This window comes from Melanostigma gelatinosum (genome assembly GCF_949748355.1).
Source record: "Melanostigma gelatinosum genome assembly, chromosome: 5".
In the NCBI taxonomy this organism is placed as follows: Eukaryota; Metazoa; Chordata; class Actinopteri; order Perciformes; family Zoarcidae; genus Melanostigma; species Melanostigma gelatinosum.
The window spans coordinates 26,222,967-26,244,330 of NC_136638.1; the positions used below are offsets into that span (position 1 = coordinate 26,222,967).

The window sequence follows — 21,364 nt, forward strand, 5'->3', positions numbered from 1 at the left end:
ACCTCAAGTGGCCGAGTTCTTGGTGAGGAAATAGACGGCCTGCCGTCTGAAACACATGTCGGATGATGTGGAGCTCACTGCAGCGACTGAGTGGAAGTCAAACACAGACACAGACCTCTCAGCTGCTTTGACTTTCATTGAGATCGTGTAGTTTTAGAGTATGTCAGCATGGTTTAAGTTAAAGACACCTGGACTATGAAGTGAATATCTGATCTTATCAACATGCAGTCTAGTCTGTGAATATAATGTGATCCCAACTTGTTCAAATGTAATTTCCCCCCAAAAATAAATTGTGATTGAGTTCCAAATCGCATACTTCTAATTTTACTTTTAGTAAATTCTGCAGCTGCCCTTACAACGTGCATACTGTTGCATGAAGTATGCATTAAATTGGGACATACTACTTCGTCATAACATGGCTTCTGAACTTTGACCCTCTTGCTCATAGGATTGTGGGTCAGAATAGCCAGAAAAGCATCCTGGATTACAAACCAAATTCCACTGGACGTTGTAGGACATCCTGGTATTTTGGCACACTGCGTTCAACATACTATAACTGTGACATACTGACTCTTTTTCTGGCATAGTGTGGTAGTATGAGTATTGGAACGTACAGCTGATATTCGGTCCAATAGCCGGCCTCGCCCTGTGGCACCACGTCTTCTCCATTTGTGCTCACTTTGTCTGTTGACATGTGTAGAAACGTGATGCTAGGACTGAGCCTGCTGAGCCTTATAATGCCGGGCTTTACCAGAGCTGTCATCGTGGCTTCACATGCCGAGGAAGAGCGTGATGATTTAAAGAGAGTTGACAATAATTCTTCCCCACACAACGTGATATAAGCCCGCCAGGCTGCTGCAGCTCAGCTGATGTCTTAATGGCCAAAAAGAGAGAAGGCAAAGAATGACGTCTCTTCTAAACTACTGATATCTGACAAAAAAAACTCTGACTTTCTTCCCGGGATCCTTCACCAACATCTCCTCTCTTGTTGTGCCAAAAGAATAGGTGGATGTTTGTGAAAGAAAATATAAAAAAGAGAAGAAAGAGCAAAGACATAAAAAAAATATATATCCTGCCCTGGCACACAAAAGGCATTTCAGGTCTGAGAGAAAATAGATTGCAGATGTCGCTGCCTGAACCTGAGGAGGAAATGTTTACAACCTGTACACCAAATTGGTGCCAGCAGCTCGGCCTGATATCTCGCCGGTGTTACGGCGAAGGACAAAATCAACAGTTAGAAAGTGACATTAGTTGACAAGAAAAACAAAGTCTGACATCAAGATGTAGCTTTTTTTAACCTCTTGAAGGAATAGTTCGCCATCTTTAGAAATTGTTCTTATTTTCCTCCCAAGAACCGGAGAAGAGCGATACCACTCTCATGTTTGTAAAGTACATATGAAGCTGAAGCCGGCTGCTGGTTAGCATAGCTTAGCATAAAGACTGGAAATAATAATATTGAAAATATACTTAAAGAGAAGAGCATGAACACATTAAAGAGTAAAACGAACAGAAATGTTGTAAAACACAAATAAAATCACAATAAAAGTGTTTTGTTTGACAGTGACAGAGTTTGCGGTCCTGATCTCCTCAGGCTGGTCGTTCCAGTGTAGGAGCTCTGACTGCAAAAGGCTCTGTCCCCCTTTATGTACTAATCTGGACCTTGGTTCAACAAGGAGTGACACATCCGAGGATCTCGGGGTGCAGGAAGGGACATGGGGCAATAAAGGATCTGATAGATCATGTGTGGTGGAGATTAAACGTGTTGAACGTTAGAGGAGCTAGTTTTTACCTTTGGACAGAGCCCGGCTCGCTGTTTCTGCCTGTTTTCCAGCCTTCGTGCTTCATATTTACAGTATAAACAGTCAAAGTGAAAACAGGACCTCCAGGTCATGGTAATGACTTACAATATTCTCAACAGTATGTCATGTGTTCAATATTTATGTTTTTAACGAATACCATCTCCCATAATTGATAGACCTTTGAATGTCACGGCAGGACAGAGAGGAGCAAATGCTGTAAAAGTCTTGAAACAGCAGAGATTACACTTAAAGAAACTGCAATCTCTGGAAAAGACATTCAGTGCTTTGGTGAATTTGATGGATGTTGAAGAAACCAAATAACGAACACAGAAGAAAAATTCTGTGTTCACAAAGTAATCGTTCACCTTTTGTTAAAATCACAAAGGTTCTTATTTTTAGTAGCAACCGCTGTCATCGATGCCATTAGACATGCGTCAGTTTTTCAGAAAGAAATGTATTGAGTTACAGAAGCTAGTGAAGCAGAGAATAATCTGGACATGACTTCAGGACGTTGGCTCTCTGCAGACACGAGAATGCTCAATCTTCTCATCTAACTCTTGGCAAATAACTGTATTTCCCAAAATGTCAAAGTATTGTAATTTGTCTGGATGTGTAAAAAAAAATAAGTGTATATAAGAGAATTAATGAAGTGTTTTGAAGAGTAGCTCACCCTCTTTTCTCACAATTTATGTGTCTCTGAGTTTAAAGCAAAACGTTCTGCCTTCATCTCCATCGTCCCTTCATGGCTGAGATCACAACAAGTCGATTTAACAGCTGAAAGTCAAATTAAGGCCACAGCTTTCACCTCCATCCGTCTGGTCCGCAGGTCATCCTGGAAATCTCTCCTCCAGAGCAATTTATCAAAATTTAGCAAAGAACACCGGCAATATTGACAATGTAATAACAATGAGGAACGGCCACCATAGCGTCAGTCAAAATGCTTTGCCAGTGTAAACGCTCCACGGAGTGGAAAGTATATTCCTCGACATAAAACACATCTGTCTTCCAGACCATTGATATTCGGCTTCGTACGGCGGTGAAGGGAGGCTTTCCCTCCCAAACGGCCGACGCTGGAACGACCTCGCCGCCGTGCTTCACCTGTGCTCTCGATGGTCCGGACGGCTGACGCTGCCGCCGCACACGCAGAACACACAGTCACCCTTCGTTCACCCCCATGGGCTGTAAAATAAGCTGCGGCCACATGCCAACCAGGGGTCGATGGCGTGTCAACATCTTGCCCCTGTCAAGCAAAGAAACGGCTCCACACATGTTTGCATTACTTCAGTTGGGAGGGCCTGTATCGTCGACATTTATTCCCCAAACCTCAAACCGATTTCCTTCCAGCTCTGCGTGCTTAACCACAACTTTTACCTTAAAATAAAGTCCAAGCCCATAAACGCTCCTTTAAGAAGTGACGACCGGCCAACTTGACCTCACTGAGGAATGAGCACTCACACCGGCTCTCGTTTGGATGGAGAAACTAGGCCACTCAGATGGTGCTACAACTTTCATCAATCATTTTCTGTCCGCAGACAGCCTGTTGGATCTGTTCAAACGGGAAGGCTTCGAGCCAGGAAGCAGAGAATTGGTTAGCGTGTGTTCATAGTGACACAGTGAGGGTATCGTGGTGGGAGAGGGCCTTAAAGAAGTTCACGGTTGTCAAAGTATCGTACCTGTTCTTTGTGCCCTACGGGCTAAAGGCTATTCCACCACACAGAGATCAGCTGCATGTCTGGTTGCAGGAAATTGGATTTTAACTCGACCGCATGTCATAATGCTTTAAGGCTTTTCAAGCGTCATTTTACGGCACGTTGTTACCTTGAAATGCCCGCAGTTAGGTTTAGGCAACAAACCCACTTAGTAGGTTTAGGAAAAAACATCATGGTTGTGCTTCAAATAAGTTAAACTCAAACAACGTAACATAAGAACGGAAAACATGTCGCAAACATTGCAAACGTAACTTAAAAATAACTCATTTAAGACACTAACACTGGTCTCCTGGTTGAAAGTCCTGTGTTTGTTTGACCCGCCCACCATGAATGGTCTTTCTCGCTTTTTATACAACGTCACTGGCTCTGAGCGCAGCATATGCATGCATATGCATTTACATTACAGTCATTACAGACTGCATGGCGTGTAATGAAATGCAAAAAGCAAGAGTGCCGTTGTTATTGCACGCTAAATGATAAATTGTCGTGTCGTTCATATGCTTAACGACAGCCCCGTTAGTATAGTATGCACGGGCCAATCGCAACCTCTTCCACCTCCTTCCATAAAGATCAGCCAACAAGAGGAAGATGTGAGTCGAAAGTAGATGAAAAAAACCCAACAACACGCATGCTGTTGATGCCAATGTAACAGGAACATCGCGTGCAGCCTTTCCTGCTTTCGTGTCACATCTCTTAAAAGATGCACATGTCGACCACAAACACCACAGACATGGTGACATCGTGCACTTGCATGACAGGGCATCTCTTGGCAATGGTCTTTATTTGTTATCCAAAAAACATTCCAGAAGGATGAAGGCAAGAAGTTCTCCTGCCGTTTTATAACAAACAAATTTCAGCTGAAGGAACGAATGCGATTCCTCTTAGTCAGTATTTCCCTTTATTTCATCTTTTACTTGTTTTCATTGAACTTTAAGATTTGTATAATCTGTGGCACTTGGAATTTGGCTTCTGCAAACTCCCACCTTTTAAAGGAAATGCAAGTTTAAAGCCCTAATGTGTGTTATAATACTTGTTTACGTGGGGCGGCATTCCTCGACATGTGACGTCAGTGTTTCTTTACGGTAAGAGCAGCGTTGTGTTTACGGGCAGCTTTGTGCCATTGGGTTGCTTGCGGGACGCAGCGCGGGCGCCAAACAAGACCCTCTCAAACCCCTGACACCTAACCCTCGTGTGTGTTTACTCACGCCACTGTTAAACATTTACATACAGTGTCAGCGAGAAAGGCAAAAACAAAAAAAACTGCATCGTCCCTGTTTCACATTAGCATGCTGGCCGAGCAGTTCGTGCTCCGAGACGGAGAAACAGTCCCCGAGCATCCACAGTAATCAATCTGATGAAAGCAAACAGCAGTATACACAGAGGACGCGGGAGTAAACAACGTCTAACTCATCTCCACGTGGAGCGAACAAGACGCGACTCCATGTTTCACTAACATTTTGTCTTTTAGTTTAAGCTCCGAAAAACCACAAACAGCTACGTGCTGAACATCCCACCGTTTGTTTTTGTGAGCAGAGACAGACGAATACATATATTTCCCCGAGTGGACTCGGGCTCTCATAAATGTTTAACGAACGCTTTCTATTCACAATAATTTAACCTTTTCCAGACTCCATGTGTTATTTATCATCCACATGAGCTCCATACAGTACATACTTGTACCACATAATCCGTGTTTGTCCAAGCAAGTGCACAGACAAGTCTCCACTTTAAGTCTCACTTTTTTAACGGCTATATCCTGGTGTTAAATATCTGTTATGTGCTTCGCCCGGCTGCGACGACGGTTGGACATAAACATGCTATTCTTTCTGTACCTATAATTGTTCTATTAATAAGGCCCATAATGTCTGAGTCTCGTTCTGCATGGCAGTGTGCAGCAGTATTTATTGTGTGCAAACGCGACCTGTTTCCAGCACGTTGTTAATCTCTGGCTACACCTCTGCCACTCACAGCCTCATTGACTCTTGTTGAGCGCTCGGCAGTCAGAGGGCAGTTTTCCCGCCGCTGCCACCGGTGTCCCTCGTGGTCAACGGCGCCGCCGCAAATCCGGAGGCCCGCCACACCTTTCTGACAAGACGTAACGCCGCGACACGTCTGACTGAGAGCTGAGAAGTATTGCACAACCCTCCAAATACATGCACACATTGCTCTCTGGTGGGACCACCTGGAGTGGCGATCGATTCGATTTGGGTCTAGAACTCAGACCTGAGCCCGTCTGCCACGTGACCCAACTGGCATCGAGTGTAAATGCACAAACGTGTTTCTATTAAAAGTCAGCTTTATTGTAAGCACACTCCGACCTCAATATCCAGGATTAATTTGGGTGTTCACCCTAACTATCACACTGGGAGAGGCAATGAAACTCAGTGTTTTGGTAGACGACTCGTAAGATGCTGAACCAAACCCCACAAGAGTGAGTGGAAAGTATTGACTTTCACAGCATTTTTGTTTTTAAGTATGTCGTTTTACCAAGAATCTAAATGTATCTCACGATACTCATAGCATTGGTTGTCACTTTAAAACTGTGCATAATCTGTACCTTCAAGTATAGGGGCAAGACTTTGACGCCTGAATTTGCATCCTGCATCCCATATGTGCTCTGAGGCTCGTAAAACGTTTCATTGAGGTTAGGAAAAAGGTTGTGGTTTGGTCAAATATGTAAAAACAAACCTCCTGCCCTCACCCCACGTTGACTTATTTCGTTAATGAGAAACACAATCTGTTCCTGACTTTAACTATGTGTGATGAATTGCCAAAAATGACCATAAAAATAGTAATCGTGTCGTCGTTACCAGAACTGTTGTGGATCAAGTCAACGGCTCTGGTTAGTGCTGCAGGGAAACTGATTAAATGTGTTGACAGTGAAAGTTTTGCTTGTACTTTAAATATATGAATGTAATTGTTTTGTTAAAAACATCCCACTCAGTGTTAGTCACTTGTACTTAACTTTATTTATGACGTGAAAGTGAGTACAAGTGATCGACAGTGGGAAAGTTTTGCTTTTGTTTTTTGTAGTAATCATTACTCACTATTACAGTCAAACCGGCAGCGAACATTCCTAAAATGTACATGAAAATGTGTTTTATATGAACATGACTTTTACAAGACACAGTTGCAAAACACTTACATTAAAAGATCGATCAATTCATCTTGTGGTGAATAGAATGCAATGATATGAATGTGATTAAAACACATCAAAAGGGAAGGCACAGGAGGAGGATGGTGAGCAACATCTGCATATGAAGATGCTTATTGTTTTGTTTGTTTAAAGGGGACATGTCATGCTCATTTTCAGAGGGTCATACTTGTATTTTGGGTTTTTACAAGAATGTTTATACGCTGTTATGGAAAAAAAACCACACTATTTTTCTCATGTTGTCTGTCTGAATATACCTGTATTCAGCCTCTGATTGAAACGCTCTATTTTAGCGCCTGTCTCTTTAAAACCCCTCCTGAAAAAGCCCAGTCTGTGTTTATGAGTTTATGGTCTCAATCTCTAGTTTCAAGTCTTCTTCAATATAGCATAATGTTCATTTCGTAAATTATGGTCCATTTAGAAATAGTCCATCAAATAGAACGTAAAGCAGGGGATGCTTTAGGGCGGGGCTTATTGTGATTGACAGGTCGTTGCCACTACCTGAGCCGTATACGGCGTCTCTTCGTCGCTCCTCCACATTCCAAATATGGTAACTTCCGTTCATTGGTTGCAAAGATGGCGACGGCGAGATCGGCGGACTCGAGGCTTCATAGCGTCAGTCCACAGACCAATGGGTGACGTCACGACGACTACGTCCACTTCTTAGACACGGCCTATGATTCTACTCCTATTCTATTTCTACGGTGCTGATGAAGTTTAACTTTATTTTCACTTCCTCAACTCACTGTCAGATGCAGTTAATAGACAGTTAATATGTGACATAATCTACGCTTCAAATGTATCTCCCCAAACATTTTCCTCGTCTTTAAAACCATATGGTTCCCATGTGATGAAGCCATTCATCTGAGCCAACGTCCCCTCACATACGCTTTACTTTGATGCTGACAAGCGATAAGTGAGGATCCGATCATCAGAGTCGAGATGTACCAGATCCTCAGTGGGGGGGGGGGGGGAACAATGAGTAGAGCTTCAGTTGGGTCTGAACAACACGTTTTGTTGTTTCCTCTGCACACCAGCTGCTGCTTCCCCTGTGAGGATTCATTGGCGAAACAACAAAAGAGAACATTCTCAGGTGCTTTACTGCTTGTTAGTGGTGTTGATTACAAGGTCTGAATAACGGGCAATTACGGGAACATGTGACTTCAGGAACGTTAACCACATGTGATGTGCATGTGTCACAGTGAAAGGAGGACAGTGTGCAGTTTTTTTAAATTCAGTCATATATCATAAAGCATCATAAACATCAAGACAGGGGAACAATCGTGGAAGAAACACTGTGAACGATCAGTTTTCACAGGTATGCTATTCCAAGTTTTTTTGTGTTTTTTACGAAAATGACTGGGAAGTATTCCATGAAGCTAAACCGCACACACAAACATCGAGTGGTAAAGTTCTGGTTTGCAGAAGGTGGGAAGAGAAAAAGAAGACGAGTCCAGGCTCCAGGCTTCGGTCCTCAAGGAGGTTTTTGGTATCCGTTGATAGGACTCCCTGCCTGAGGACAGAAAAATAAACTGTCAGTGAAGATGACCAAAGACAATAAACATGAATGTGAGCAAGAAGGGAAACCAGAGAGAGAAATGTCCCAGTAAGTGATGGCATGTCAGAATACATGGAGATAGAAAGGTTAAAAAAAAGGGTTTAATTTGGCTAAAAAGTGTATGTTTTTGAGATTTTTAGAAGTGGGCTCTAACCAACAGAATACATGGAACGGCGTTATATAATTAGGATACAAAAAGTAACTATATACTGTTACAAAAAATCAAAATCAGATTACCTATACATTTAGTAAAATGAGGATTATAAACAGGATAACAATCTTAAAATACAACATGACAACACAATACTGCATTATCACACAATGGCCTGATGTTAGTGAAAGAAATGCTTTCGTTGTTTAGCATGTAAAGCAGCAAAGGGGAGCGGCGTCGCGGTACAGGTTAAGTTGTCACAAAGCAGAATGGTTTGTGTACTGTTGGGGTCTGGCGCCACCTCCTGGCTGGCTGAGCTCCTCACATGCTTTCCTTCCTCACAAACTCTGACCTGGAGTCAGAGCAATGGCCACCCTCATGACCACACCTCCCGGCTCCGGCCTAACCTGACACCAACTCTCCATTGGCCGAGAAAAGGCCCCCTACCGTTTGTGAGACCAGGTTTACAAGCTCGAACACAGCTAGAATCTGTCTCTTCGCGCCACAGAAGATTCAGCTTTCCCCTCCAGCACCACGCAGGCCACGAGGAAGCCACGGCCTTCAACCCTCCTAAAACCCTGACAGGTCACAAGCCATTTCGCTGGACGAAACAGCCGTACCTATTCTGAGTAAGGCCCCCTCATCCCGCGAGAACGGATCACTTCCGCGATCCGTTTCTCCGCTTTTTCTTTTTGTGCGCACATTCCGGCAGAAGGACCACGACTAAGCCTCACTCCTCTACTGACCGATGATTCCCGGGAGACGTACGGACCACGTCGTCTCAGCCGAAGTTAAACTGTCCTCTCTGCAGCGACGACAGATCGGACCTGCGTTGGCTCCAGAGCGAGCCGCGCCACAACGGGCCGAGCGTCGGCCAGCAAGCAGCCCCCCCGTCCCCCCCTTCCTCAGGACAACTCTTCCACGAACACTCTTCCTTTGCTCCGAAGCATCTCAAAGTAAGAGTTCATGGCGTCTGGGCATAGTTTAGCTTAATTTAGTTCAATTCAGGTTACTCATTTATGGTTGATATTCCCGTATCCTGTTTGTGTTAAGTTACTGTCACGTGATATCAAGGTATTGCGTCACCCATCGCGGCCCACAAGCTCCGCTATATTGTGTATTGAACTGCTGTAACTGTCTGCATTAGATCAGTCGCTGCGAGTGGATGCAGAGTGTGTATTATTACTTGAGAGATGTGACAACAAAACAATACGCTCATCTCACCGCAGTGATAAAGATCTGTTTTATTTGGGGATTATTTTCATTCATTTTATTTCACTTCGTGTGGCATTTCTCTCGTCCTTGAATCAACTCTGTGAGTGAAGTGTGGAATCGCGGCTATCGTGCATAAGTGTCGGCAGCTTGTGTAAGATATGATCAGCGACCAAATGTTAAATGAACCTCTCCTCATCTCTTCCAGTCCTGCGTAGCTTTAGGAGCTTTAGATACGTTTATATTTATGAAGACATCAGACGATGTTGCAAATTCAAGAAGAGATCTCACCAAAGACTTAACGGCAGAAATATTTCCATTGCTTGAATTTGAAAGAGTTTTCCTTCAACCACTCGACCTATATCATTTTCCAACTGAATAATTAACTGTGTTCATTGGCTTCCCAGTTTCTAAATGGTAACATTGTCCAAGATTTAGTTTAAATAATCTCAACACCTGCGAAGAACGACACTCATGTCAACGCGACCGTGAATCTACACTTCATATAAATCACGTCAAAGCTGGTGATGTGCTTTATCGCGTCTGTTTTCCTCCAGCTACATTTCCTCCCTCTCTCTCTCAGCTCTGCAACAAAAAAGTAAAAATAAAGCACCCTGCATCATCTGCACTCTATCAGAATAATTGTCTGAAGAAATGCAGCGCAGAGCCTGTGAGGGGAACGAAAGCACAGAGGCTGTTGGCATTCACCTCCCCTCCAGTCGTTATTAGTCATCTCTCTGCTGCTTTGGAAGAGACACCCGGACGCTTTGGGAGGAAGCCATCTGCAGCCGACAGACAGACAGAAAAAGACCTGATGTGACTCCGGTGCCCAGAAAGTATCAGCCATCTCTCAAGGCTTTTGGCAGCACGGCAGCTCCACTGGCACTCGAGTATCAGCCTTATGTTCTGTCTCTCAGGCTTCCTCTTATCCGCAGATTTAAAAAAACTGAAAAAAACACTGAGCTTGTCACTCTGCAGTATGTGGGAGCTTTTTTTAAATCCCAAAGCGGACAGCGAACACCTTCTGGGTTCTTGGCTATGAGAGTGTTTGAGGTCCTGTCGGGATCTGTGAGCGCTTGGAGCTCTTCGTGGGACATCGTGGGGTTTCCTGTGTGATTGCAAACCAGCGTTGCAATCACAAGTCCCTCAAAGCACTTTTTAAAAGCAAACAAAACAGAAAAAGTAAATCGCTGATGAGACTCCAGTGCCCGTGAAGTATCGGTTTTATGAACGCTCTGGCAGTCCTACAGGTCCACAGGGGGCTGGCAGCCGACCTCAGATGACTGTCTGTGTTTTCAATTTCTAATTTCTGCGCTGAGATTTGCACTCGTCTTTGTTTTTGGCAAAAATCAAAGTGAGAACAACAAAGTGTTCATATTTGCTTGGGAAATCTTTTCTGAATGTTTGTTTTTCTTGTTTCTTGTGCAGATGTCACCGCACTCCTGATCACCGTAATGGACTTGGTGAGTACAATACTTTTATATGTCTGTAAAGAACTGCCCGAAGCTACATAAATAAGACCCGGTATATACTGGAGTTCATTTTAAGGCACATTTTTTATTGAAAATGTTCGATTGTAGATCAGTTTAAACTGGTTTTCACCCATTTTGTGCCCTCAAGATGGGTGAAAAAGACAGTGATCCTGCCAGTTGATAGTAGAGTAAGTAAGTAAAGACCTATTGCAACAAGAAAGGAGAAAGGCTGATACAATGTTTCAGTTATTTAAACTACAGTGAAAAATATGTCATGTGTCATCAAAGCATTCTCTCTCAGGGTCTAATAATGACGCGGATGTGTTCACATCGTAGTCACTTGATATCCGGGTGTCTTGTGTGTTACAAAGCGTCGCTAGTTGACGCACTGCGAATGAGAACTGGGATGGATGTACAGAACACATGAGTGAAAGATGTACTGTCAGCGTTCATTAGGCTCTTCTTTAAAGAACATTCTGCGGTCACTCTGTTTTAAGAAACCTTTAAAAGACAAACAATGATGAGAGTCTGGTACCCATGGAGTTTCAGAGCTCTGGCTGTATGACAACTCATGGACTGGCAGTCACGCCCACATGAATATTGGCTCTGCTTTGTCAGATGTCTTGTATTTCAGTCCTCACATCAGTTCTTGTCTTTGATCCAGAAGTGTGTTAATACAGAAAATAAAGGTTCATCTCATGCTTCTTGTAAAATACAAAGAGACCAAACCAGCAATTGGATTTCTACAAAACACCACCCAGTCACAGTTTTGGGGGTGTTTGGGCTGAGAGGATCTTTTAACGCCGTGCTTTCAACAATCTTTGAACTCTTTCTTCCAAAAAGCGTACTTTTCTTTATGTAGCCCATAGTCTTCACCAAAAAAGGGTTCCTCAGAAGCAAAAGGTTCTGGGTTGAACCCCTTTGGGTCTTTATTTCTCAGAGTGCAGAAGACAGAAACTGAACCAGCCCTGCTCAAGACGTACTCCTGATTTCTGGAAGAACTGACAGAAAACTACTCCTCTAAGGTTTGGCAATCGTACTCAGATGAATATTAGCCCTCCCTAATAAATCTCTAATGTTTCACCCCTGAGGTTTGTACGTGTCTCCCACACAAAGACTTCAAAACACTGAACCGGTGCACTCGTGCATGTAGAGGAACCGTTCTTCAACACATTGCAAAGAGTTTGTGAACTGTCCTTTGCCATCTTTAGCCATGCAGCATACGACGATTAAGAAGCAGAAGAATTAAACCGGTACCTGGTTAAAGAGCTCCGCATACAGCATGTTTGACTTCTCCACACGAGACTCCAGGTCAGCCACTGCATCTGCATCCCACGATGTTATACTGCGTCGAAAGAAAGGCATGTAGGAGTGTGCCACGGCAGAAAACACATAAAAATGATGGGCGACGAAGAGGAATTCTGTTTTCTTTATCTAATGCCAGTGGGAGTCCTTTCTAAAACACTCCGGAGCTGAACTCTGGCAACAGATGTGCAGCTTCATCATGGTGATAAGTCGACTGTACGTTGAACCCATCTATCCGTCTGTCCACCCCCTTACCTGTCACAGCGTTTAGTGTCCTGCAGGGGACAGAGGACGCCCTGTGCGGGACTGTCTTCACGTAAACTCTTCTTCAGCTTCTCCGCCTTCTTTTTCAACGTGATGACCTGTCGCAGCAGAGCGTCTCTCTCCTCCATCAGGTTGTCTTTGAATCTGTCGAAATACATTTGTTTACGCACAGAGTGGGAGATTCTGCATCTCCTCATTAAAGTACACTCAGCTGTTCTTCATATACGGTGTTTATATACAGGGAGCGAGCGTCTAGTTAAACTTAATAAAGTAATGTGAGTCCTGGTTACATATGGAGGTCTGTGGAGTGGGTTGCTTCCCAGAAAATAACATCCTTTACTGCTAAGAAGCAGAGCTCAATGGGGTGTATTTTATTTAGTAAGTGTGTTGGTACCCACCTCTTGACACAACACATCCAGTAGCGCTGCTGCTGACAGAGCCACTCAAACTGCTCCGCTGTCCCCTGCAGTTTCCTCAGACTCCCCTCGTTCTCCTGCTGCAGCTCCCTCACCTCAAACACAACACAGCATCGCGTCATCTTTGTGATTGAGACAACAAGAAAGCAGGAAGTAAGGACTGGGCTCAGATAAAGGCCTTAATTCGGAAAGAAAGAAGACTCTTGAACTCGGTGTCGTCATCTGGAAAGATGAACAAACGCAACAGGGTCAGACTTAATCTCCGACTCCCTGGACTTCTGCAATAATTCACCGACTTTATCCTCCGCAAATGAATGTTCTCATTAAGTTCCTCACTGACAGGGCGGTCTGTTGTTTCGTTCTGCTCCTTCTCGCAGGAGAGATAGTTCTTTGCCTGCGTGATGGACTGGTTGAAACAGAGGCCAGGAAGGGAGTGAGTCTTTCAAGCCAAGTGTAAATAAATAAATAAAATCCTCACCGTGTGCAGGAATGTTTCCCTAATGCCCAGACGCCACACACATTAATACAAACCTCAGGCCAGAATAAGGAAATCTGAATGAGTGTGTTCTCTGGGGTGGTTGTAGTTTTTCACATTTGGCCACAGAACATAAATTTGAACCTTGAGGTTTAACATTTCATGAAAAATAATTATTAAAAATCCAGCAGCAGACTCGTCACTCTCTGTTTTTAACTGGCACGCTGACGCGGTGACCTAAACTAGCCGGAGAACGGTGCTTCTGATTGGACGAGCTGGCAGCAGGACGGTGTTGCACTGCGTTGTTTGTGGAGGAGTTGGCTGCAAGCTTGACAACGAGAAATACCCCGCATTCATTATAACACCATTAAAAGTCTATTATTTATCTATTTATGGACAAACAGAAAGGACCAAAGCAGCGGTGAACAGAGTGTCCAATCCTGACACCTGCTGGACAAAAGTCACGTTACAACCATCGACTTTTATTTAGTTTGGTGAGATGCTGGCTGGTGGTTAAATGTTTGGTTTGTTGCTGATTCATTTGTGTGAATAACCTCATTAAGGAAGGGCCATTTAAATTAAACCATTCATTCGTCACACATGATTAATATATAGTCACACAAACTGCACAATCTCAGAGCAGTTATTACAGAATATCATCTCTGCATCAAATATGCATCAAAACACAAATATAAAAGATGCATGTATGGATGTGTTCTGCTGCAGGAGTCGTTTAAGAAGTTTCTTTGGAGGTTCTGATTGATTTTGACGCGTGTCTGATCCCTTTACCTCCTTCTGATGAGCGGAGCGTAAATCCTTCAGCTTCTCTGTCAAAGTCTGGTTGGTGTCTTGTAGCTCATCGAGCTCTGCTGTCTTCCTGTTGGGGACAAATACAAAAAAGATTTTTATCAATCTGTTTACTCGAAACACATGCAGCAGGGTTCATTCGTCTGACAGGAACAGGAAACTCCATCAATAAACAAGAACTAACCGGAAACATGATGCACTGATATCCTTTGACAGCAGATTGTGTTCACACGTTAACACCACTGTGTAATAATTACAACAATACCCTTCTATCTGCTATAATTCGGACAATAGAACTGAGAAGGAACATTACTTTTATGACTTTTTAATTTTACTTTTATAAACAGTCATGAGAAAAACCTATTGAAAGGAGAAAGTTAAGTTTAAATATAAAATATGACTCTGAAACTAAAATAATGTTGCTTATATTTTGGTGTTTATTTAGTATATTTAAATGAGATTAATTTTCACGACTCTATCAATGGATTTAATGTCAGAGGAAAAATTAACTTTAAAGGCAAATGTAAAAAGAATGTAAAAAGTAAATATGAAGCGCCGCTAATGTTGAGATTTCTTTCATCTTCTTGACTTGTGGGCTGGAATCACAACGTGAGAACGTCTTCTGCCAACAGAGCCAGCTCTCCGCGGGGATTTAAAGTCTGCAGATTGAGGTGCAAAGTAACGTGTAACGTGAAAAGTGGGCCTGCCTGCGCAGCTCCGCCTGCAGGCTCTCCGTCAGCGAAGCTCTGTGCTGGGCCTCAGCGTGCAGCTCCGTCTGGAAGCTCTCTGCCACCACGGCCCTGCGTTGGGCCTCGGCGTGCAGCTCCTCCACCAGGCCCTCCAGCTTCACCTCGGAGCTCTGCAGGCACAGCAGCTCTGAGCAGACCTGCCGCAGCAGCTCGCCGTCCCGGGAGCTCGCCTCCGCCAGCAGGACCACGCGCTGCTGCAGCAGGTCCACCAGGTCCTGCAGGGGAGGCACACGGACACAATGACTCATTCACACACACACGCATGTGCAGCTGATAACATGACGGCAATCCATACCCACTCAGGTAAATCTTTTTAACAAATATATTCAGTTTTATTGCTTTTATTTGCACTACTAGTATTTCGTTTGACTTCTTTTCACGCTGAATTCTGTCACTTAGCTTCGTCTCTCCGTACTCATGCATAAAGGTGCATGCATGTGTTCATAATATACATAAATGGCACATATTACCCATGCATGTTAATGCTATATTACTTTATCTTGTAAAATCTCGCTGATCGTAGCATTATCATCTTGTACAGACTGCACAAGTGATATCCAACACACCTATAGATCAAAGAGTTTGAGACAAGCCCAAACCTGACATCTCTGATCTTTGTGGGCAAAGTGAGTGAGTCACACTCAACAGATCTCTAACAGAGCTGCTCGTTTGTTACTGTGAAGCAGAGATCAATCCTACAGCTCCAAAGGTAATTCCTGGGACATGAAAGAAGAAGAGGCAAAACTACAGAAACGATTCCTGCCACATAAATGAATTACATTTCCTTCCAGAGTTTTGTAGAGTCTTCGCTTTATTTCCTTGCCTCTAAAAGCATCGAAATAAAGCGGTCAGAGAAAAAGAATAAAATATCTCTTTTGTTGACAAAGAGCCAAAAACGCAGTGAGAAAAAAAGCCCCAAAAAGGTTGGTAACCACTGTCACAGCGCTGCATTCACATTATGTGAACACTGGCTCTTACTGGCAGCACAATTCAGAGTCATTGTCAGTAATTGCAGCATGGGCGGCTGGCTGGTATGGTCATGGCTATTTACATTCAAATTATGGGATTGTAATGAGGTTAAACGTTACAAGATTAAATTACACAATTTAAAATAAAAAATAAAAACACTCTGAATTGGACAGCGGTTGGCCTTCAGGTAAGTGTTTCCTAACCAGACTCTAATTATATCACCAGCGTTTGAGGTTAAAATAGAGCTGACTGTTGTGATTTGGTGAAAGGAGTCACTCATGGTGACAAATTATCAGCTGACTCTGCAGCTCCACTGAGGTTTTTTTTTGCCTTTTTAAACTCATAGTTTTGGTTTTTACGGCATATTTACTGTTTGGTTCGTTCTCAGCAGAAGCATGCAGCTTATTCAGCAAACAAAGCTCTGATGAATCCACTGTACACTGCTTCCAGAGCACCAAACAGCAGACACGATGTGACAAAGTGGAAAATTAGCAGCGAAAGAGCCGGAGCCCGGTTACAGTAAACCGTTACATTTGCGGACAACACCGTGGTAGAGACCTGTCAATCACTGTGTAGCCCCGCCCTAAAGCATCCCCTGCTTTATGGTCCATTTGACTCTAAATGGACCATAATTTACTCGATGAACATCATGTTACTCTGTATGTGCTGAACGCTTCCAATAAGCCAAAAAGAATCCCTTAATGCAGCATGAAATAAAGAAAAATGTGTTTTGAAGTTGTGTTTCTGGCCACCTGATGAATATAAATCCAACATTGATGAATATAAATCCAACATTCACTCTACTTTTAGCTGTTGAGTCTGAAACCATCACTGATGAGAGAGAAAGATGCTAAACATGCTCTTTAGAGTTCTCTAGAATTCTCAAGTGACTTTTTTCACAAACACATCGTCATTTGATCCAATGCTGATGTATAAATATTCAACTGCGATGACTCCCAACCATTCAATGAGATTACTTCTTTCTCTGACAGACTTCTGCTCACCTGCTGCTGGTGAATCGTGCCGATGAGTTGATCCTCTCTCACCCTCAGCTCCATGTTCATCTGCTCCTGGTGGCGGAGTCGAGCGGTCGCGGCTTCCAGGTCATTCTGCAGCTTCCTCTCCCGGTCTCTGGCCAGCAGAAACTGCCTGTCGAGCACCGCTGCAGACACAAACAACAGCTTTCAACCGCTAAACCATAGAACCGTCGGCGATTTTCCATTCAAACAGAAGATCCGCTGGATGGGTGCCACTGGGATGTATTTTAATGAAAGGTGGTGATGAAGTATGTTTTCTTTACTGCTCAAGGCATGTAAACCATGACACTTACACTAAAGGGTTGCATGTCAGCCACTGACACTTCTGGCATTGAAACACTTTCCCATTCCTCTCACCTCATCGCTGCACTGGTGTGTCCTTAACTCTTTTCACACACATTGTTCTTGGATCTCAGCTCTGTGGCCGTCCTCATCTCTCACTTTATTGTCCACATCATGTACAGACTGTAGATTGGGTCTATCATTACATTGCTCAATGTCTGATACACCATATTCTGTGTTTTTTATTCTCTTTGTGTCCTCATCTCACCTCATTCTTGTTCTCTGTCCGTGGGGGATCGCCAACCAACCAGAGACTGTTTGTAAGAAGTGGACGTAGTCACCGTGACGTCACCCATTGGTTTGTGGACTGATGTTTTGAAACCTTGAGTTCTGCATATTGGCCGTCGCCATCTTGCTTTTTGTACAACTGAATGCTGAATAACTCATTTTTCACACTGTGAAAGGGTTAAAGTTGTAAAACAAAAACACAGACAACTCCCAGACCGGACACCACCGTGGTAGCGACCTGTCAATCACTGTGTAGCCCCGCCCTAAAGCATCCCCTGCGTTATGGTCTGTGTGACTCTAAATGGACCATAATGTACTAAATGAACATCATGCTGTGTTGAAGAAGACTTGAAACTAGAGATTGAGACATAAACTCATGTTTACAATGTTTACTGAGGTAATAAATCAAGAGAGAAGTAGAGTCATTTTCTCATAGACTTCTGTACAACCAGAGGAGTCGCCCCCTGGTGGACACTAGAGAGAATGCAGCTTTAACACACTTCTGCCTGTGGCCGACATCACTGTCTTTAAGAGGCTGTAGCAGGCTCAGTCTTGAAGCTAGAGTGAATATATTGGTATCACATGAAACTACACGGCCTAAGGCTTGCATTGGAACCAGCCATGTATCTGAATTAAAATGTTTTTACCATGCCATTGTTCTGCATGGGGGTCCCTAGCAAGTCTTGGAATTGCATGAATTGTGTTTAACTGGAAAGCTGAGACTCTTGTGGATCCAAAAAGCCCATTTGTATTCACGCGTAACAGTGTTCTCACAGTAGCCGCTTCATTCTAATGAGACCGTCTTTGGAAACTTGATGAATACCACGTCTATGTTGCATTTACTGCTGACCTCATCTCATGCTTTAACAATCGAACACTTCCTTCAGTGAGGCCACACTGGCTTGTTGTCACTGTGTCGTGTTGTAGTTGTTTCTCTTCCTCAGTAAACCTTAAGATGTCAAAGCAGTGACGACAATCAGAGACGCACTTTTACAGTCAATGAGGCCGTTTCACGTGGTGACCTTTGAAGTTTTATTAAATTCACACGTTGATGTTACTTCTTCTTCTACTGCATCTTTGTTTGTCGGTTATGATGTTGTTTTCTGCACATTTATGACATGAAACCTTCAAAAATCGAAATAGGAGGAAGTATGAACATCTAGACAGCACAGTACTCTGTGTTAAATTACACTTTGCATGACACAACTGTGAATCAGAGGAGACATAAGTAACAAGGTCATAATGGCTGTTAACAGCCTGAACCAGTGCGCTCCAGCAACGGCTCTGAAATGTAAATGTGTAACTTTAGTCCTACCTGTGTCGTGAGCCAGGCGGTTGCACTTGGCCGTCAGATACTGAATCTGACTGTAGTCTTCGTCCCTGTGTGCTCGGAAAAACCTCCTCATGATCGATCAGTTGGATCGATCTGCGTTCGGAGCGCTTTCTCGTCCTCCGATCACAATCTAAAGCCTCCTACAGCTTCCCATGATCCTTAGGAGCGGGGCAGGTGTGTCCCGCTCGGTCAGAGAGGACACAGTGTGCACGTCTCCTGCAATATTTCTCTCTCCCTGAACGCAACGTCTGTTTTAAAGAAGACAGAGCGCACCTAGCAGAGGGCAAGTTTAAGCGTTAATCCAAGCTGCTGTTTTCATAACATGGAGGCGTGCAGCTGTGTGTGTGTGTGTGCGTGTGTGTGTGTGTGTGTGTGTGTTCAGACCTGATGTCTTTTGTTGCCATCTGGCTCACTGTTTGAATAAATAGGAAAACTCTTGCCTTGACGTTAAATGCAAACACTAAATGCACCTCCCGAGGCGGCGAGCTGCTGCAGGAGAGAGCTGAAGCAGGTCGGCGTGTTGTGTCTCGTCGGGCCTCTTTACTGCAGCCGCCCCGGGTTAGTTCTTCCACAAGTTAGGATTGCGTGAGATGCTGCACTTAAAGACGTCTGGTACATGGTTACTCTGATTGTGTGTCACTAGCGGTAGCTTTAAGTACTGTACTTCAGTCCAAATTTGAGGTACTTGTGCATAAGTACTTTTCTTTTCATGCCACTTTCTACTTCTTCTGTACTACATTTCAGAGGGAAATATTGCACTTTTTACTGCCTCACAAGTATTCGACAGCTTTGGTTGATATAAGGAAGGTGTTATTTTGGACTCTGACAATTTGATAAATTGTCATTTCTCACTAATATTCTGAATATTTACAAACCAATCAATCGATTAATGAGGAAACAATACTCAGTGACATTTTCAATGCAGGACTTCTACTTTTAACAGAGTATTTTCCTCGTGTGGTATTCGTACTTGTACTTAAGTAATGTATCTGAATACTTTCTCCACTGTTTGTGTTGTAACGCAGATCTAGAAGCAGACTGAACATTAAAGGACTGTGCAGGTTGTTCTACAGTCTTTGCATGTATTTTTTTCATTGAATAACTACGTATTCATTCAGTTAATTAATAATGTCTGTAAGGATCAATTAAGGAGTTTTTCTTTATCTCTATTTAATGTGTGTGATGAGTTAATTAGTCTGAGTTTCCAGACGGTTTTATAGCTTGATAATCAAACTAAATAACAAAAAATAAATAATAAATGCACAGAATGTTGTGTGCTTTTTTCATTTAGCCTATAAAGCACAACAACTAGAGTCAAGTAATAATAATTACCAGCGAAGGGTTTTGGTCCCCCGGGCAGAGGAAGGTGATAGAAGTTAGTTTTAAAATATTCGCACTTCAAAGTGTGAAGCTGTGGCTCGTTGGTGCTGAATATGTCTATAAATGAGATGCTGTGATCTTCACTTTACTCCTCTTCTTCTCTCCTCTTCTTCTCTCTTCTTAAAAAGGTGTTGACAGGCGAACTGCAGCAGACGTCGCGTGTTGCTGCAGACGCACTTCATGCCAGCAGAGGGAGACAAAGCTCCTCCTCCCAGTCTGCTGTCAGGAAAGCCTTCATTACTCTGTGCACACATTTATCTTAATGCGATTATAGTTTGAGTTCATTATTCGTTTAACGTATGCTGGTGCTGTGTTGGGGATCAATATCTCATAAAAACAATGACTCTGGGTTTCGGTTAAGGTTTGCAATGTCCCACGATGATTTAACAGTTTTTAAGTTATTTGCCACCCCTAAATGAATCCGAGTAAATATATAATTTCTTGGGTAAAAGTAAATTTGTGACTTTAATTAATTTAGACTTGTTTCCTGCAAATTTACGAGTTTTTTCTTGTAAATTTTCCACTTTAATCTTAAAAGTTTTGTTCTCATGAATCGTTTTTTTCCTCCGAATCAAATCCCATATTTAGTATTTATAAGCAAAATTATAATGTAGTTGTATATGTAGATACCAGGACATAACTCCTTCACATTAAGGACATATTTTATATCGTACATTATAGTGTCATAAACCATTTAATACATGTTTATATACTGCTTATGCATGCTAAAAAGGGGACTTATAGTAAAGAATTGAATTATCAGTAAAATCATCCACTAAATTGACGATGTCGGTACATTTAATATGAGCTCTATAAGATGAGTAAACATCCTCACTGTACATGTTTAAAATGGCTTCCTTCCACTCGACATGATGAGATGCTTTCACTCTGTTTCTGTCTAGCAGTGCGCTGATTCTCCTGCTGCTCACCAACAGGACCAACGAGGCCACAGAGACGATAGCAGCTCGGCTTATTTCCTGTGAAGTCTTGTAAAAAGAGTCTAT

At 43.1% G+C, this 21,364-nt stretch overlaps 1 protein-coding gene across 3 annotated transcripts; it reads right to left on the reverse strand.

The window, feature by feature from the left end:
- Positions 1-6,531: 6,531 nt before the first annotated feature.
- Positions 6,532-19,432, reverse strand: LOC306777325 (uncharacterized protein). Of its 3 annotated transcripts, none has more exons than XM_079268391.1 (9): positions 19,365-19,432; positions 18,963-19,253; positions 17,045-17,202; positions 15,030-15,208; positions 14,305-14,392; positions 13,023-13,162; positions 12,616-12,768; positions 12,313-12,400; positions 6,532-8,175 (listed from the first exon to the last, which is right to left on the reverse strand). In XM_079268391.1, exons 2-9 carry the CDS (start codon positions 19,051-19,053, stop codon positions 8,137-8,139), a joined length of 936 nt encoding a protein of 311 aa, XP_079124517.1. In that variant the 5' UTR covers positions 19,054-19,253; positions 19,365-19,432; the 3' UTR covers positions 6,532-8,136. The 3 variants fall into 3 exon arrangements, with proteins under 3 accessions (XP_079124517.1, XP_079124516.1, XP_079124515.1); XM_079268390.1 differs by having other exon boundaries at positions 13,023-13,135; positions 15,030-15,286; XM_079268389.1 differs by having other exon boundaries at positions 15,030-15,286.
- Positions 19,433-21,364: the final 1,932 nt, after the last annotated feature.

Excerpts from the sequence above, each read along its gene's own strand:
- LOC306777325 (XM_079268389.1), bottom strand. The coding sequence starts at position 19,053 with ATGAGGAGGTTTTTCCGAGCACACAGGGACGAAGACTACAGTCAGATT. Across the intron at positions 17,203-18,962 it reads CCGCCTGGCTCACGACACAG|CGGTGCTCGACAGGCAGTTT; the intron begins GTAGGACTAAAG and ends TTGTGTCTGCAG. Across the intron at positions 8,176-12,312 it reads ATGCGGAGCTCTTTAACCAG|GCAGGGAGTCCTATCAACGG; the intron begins GTACCGGTTTAA and ends TTCTGTCCTCAG.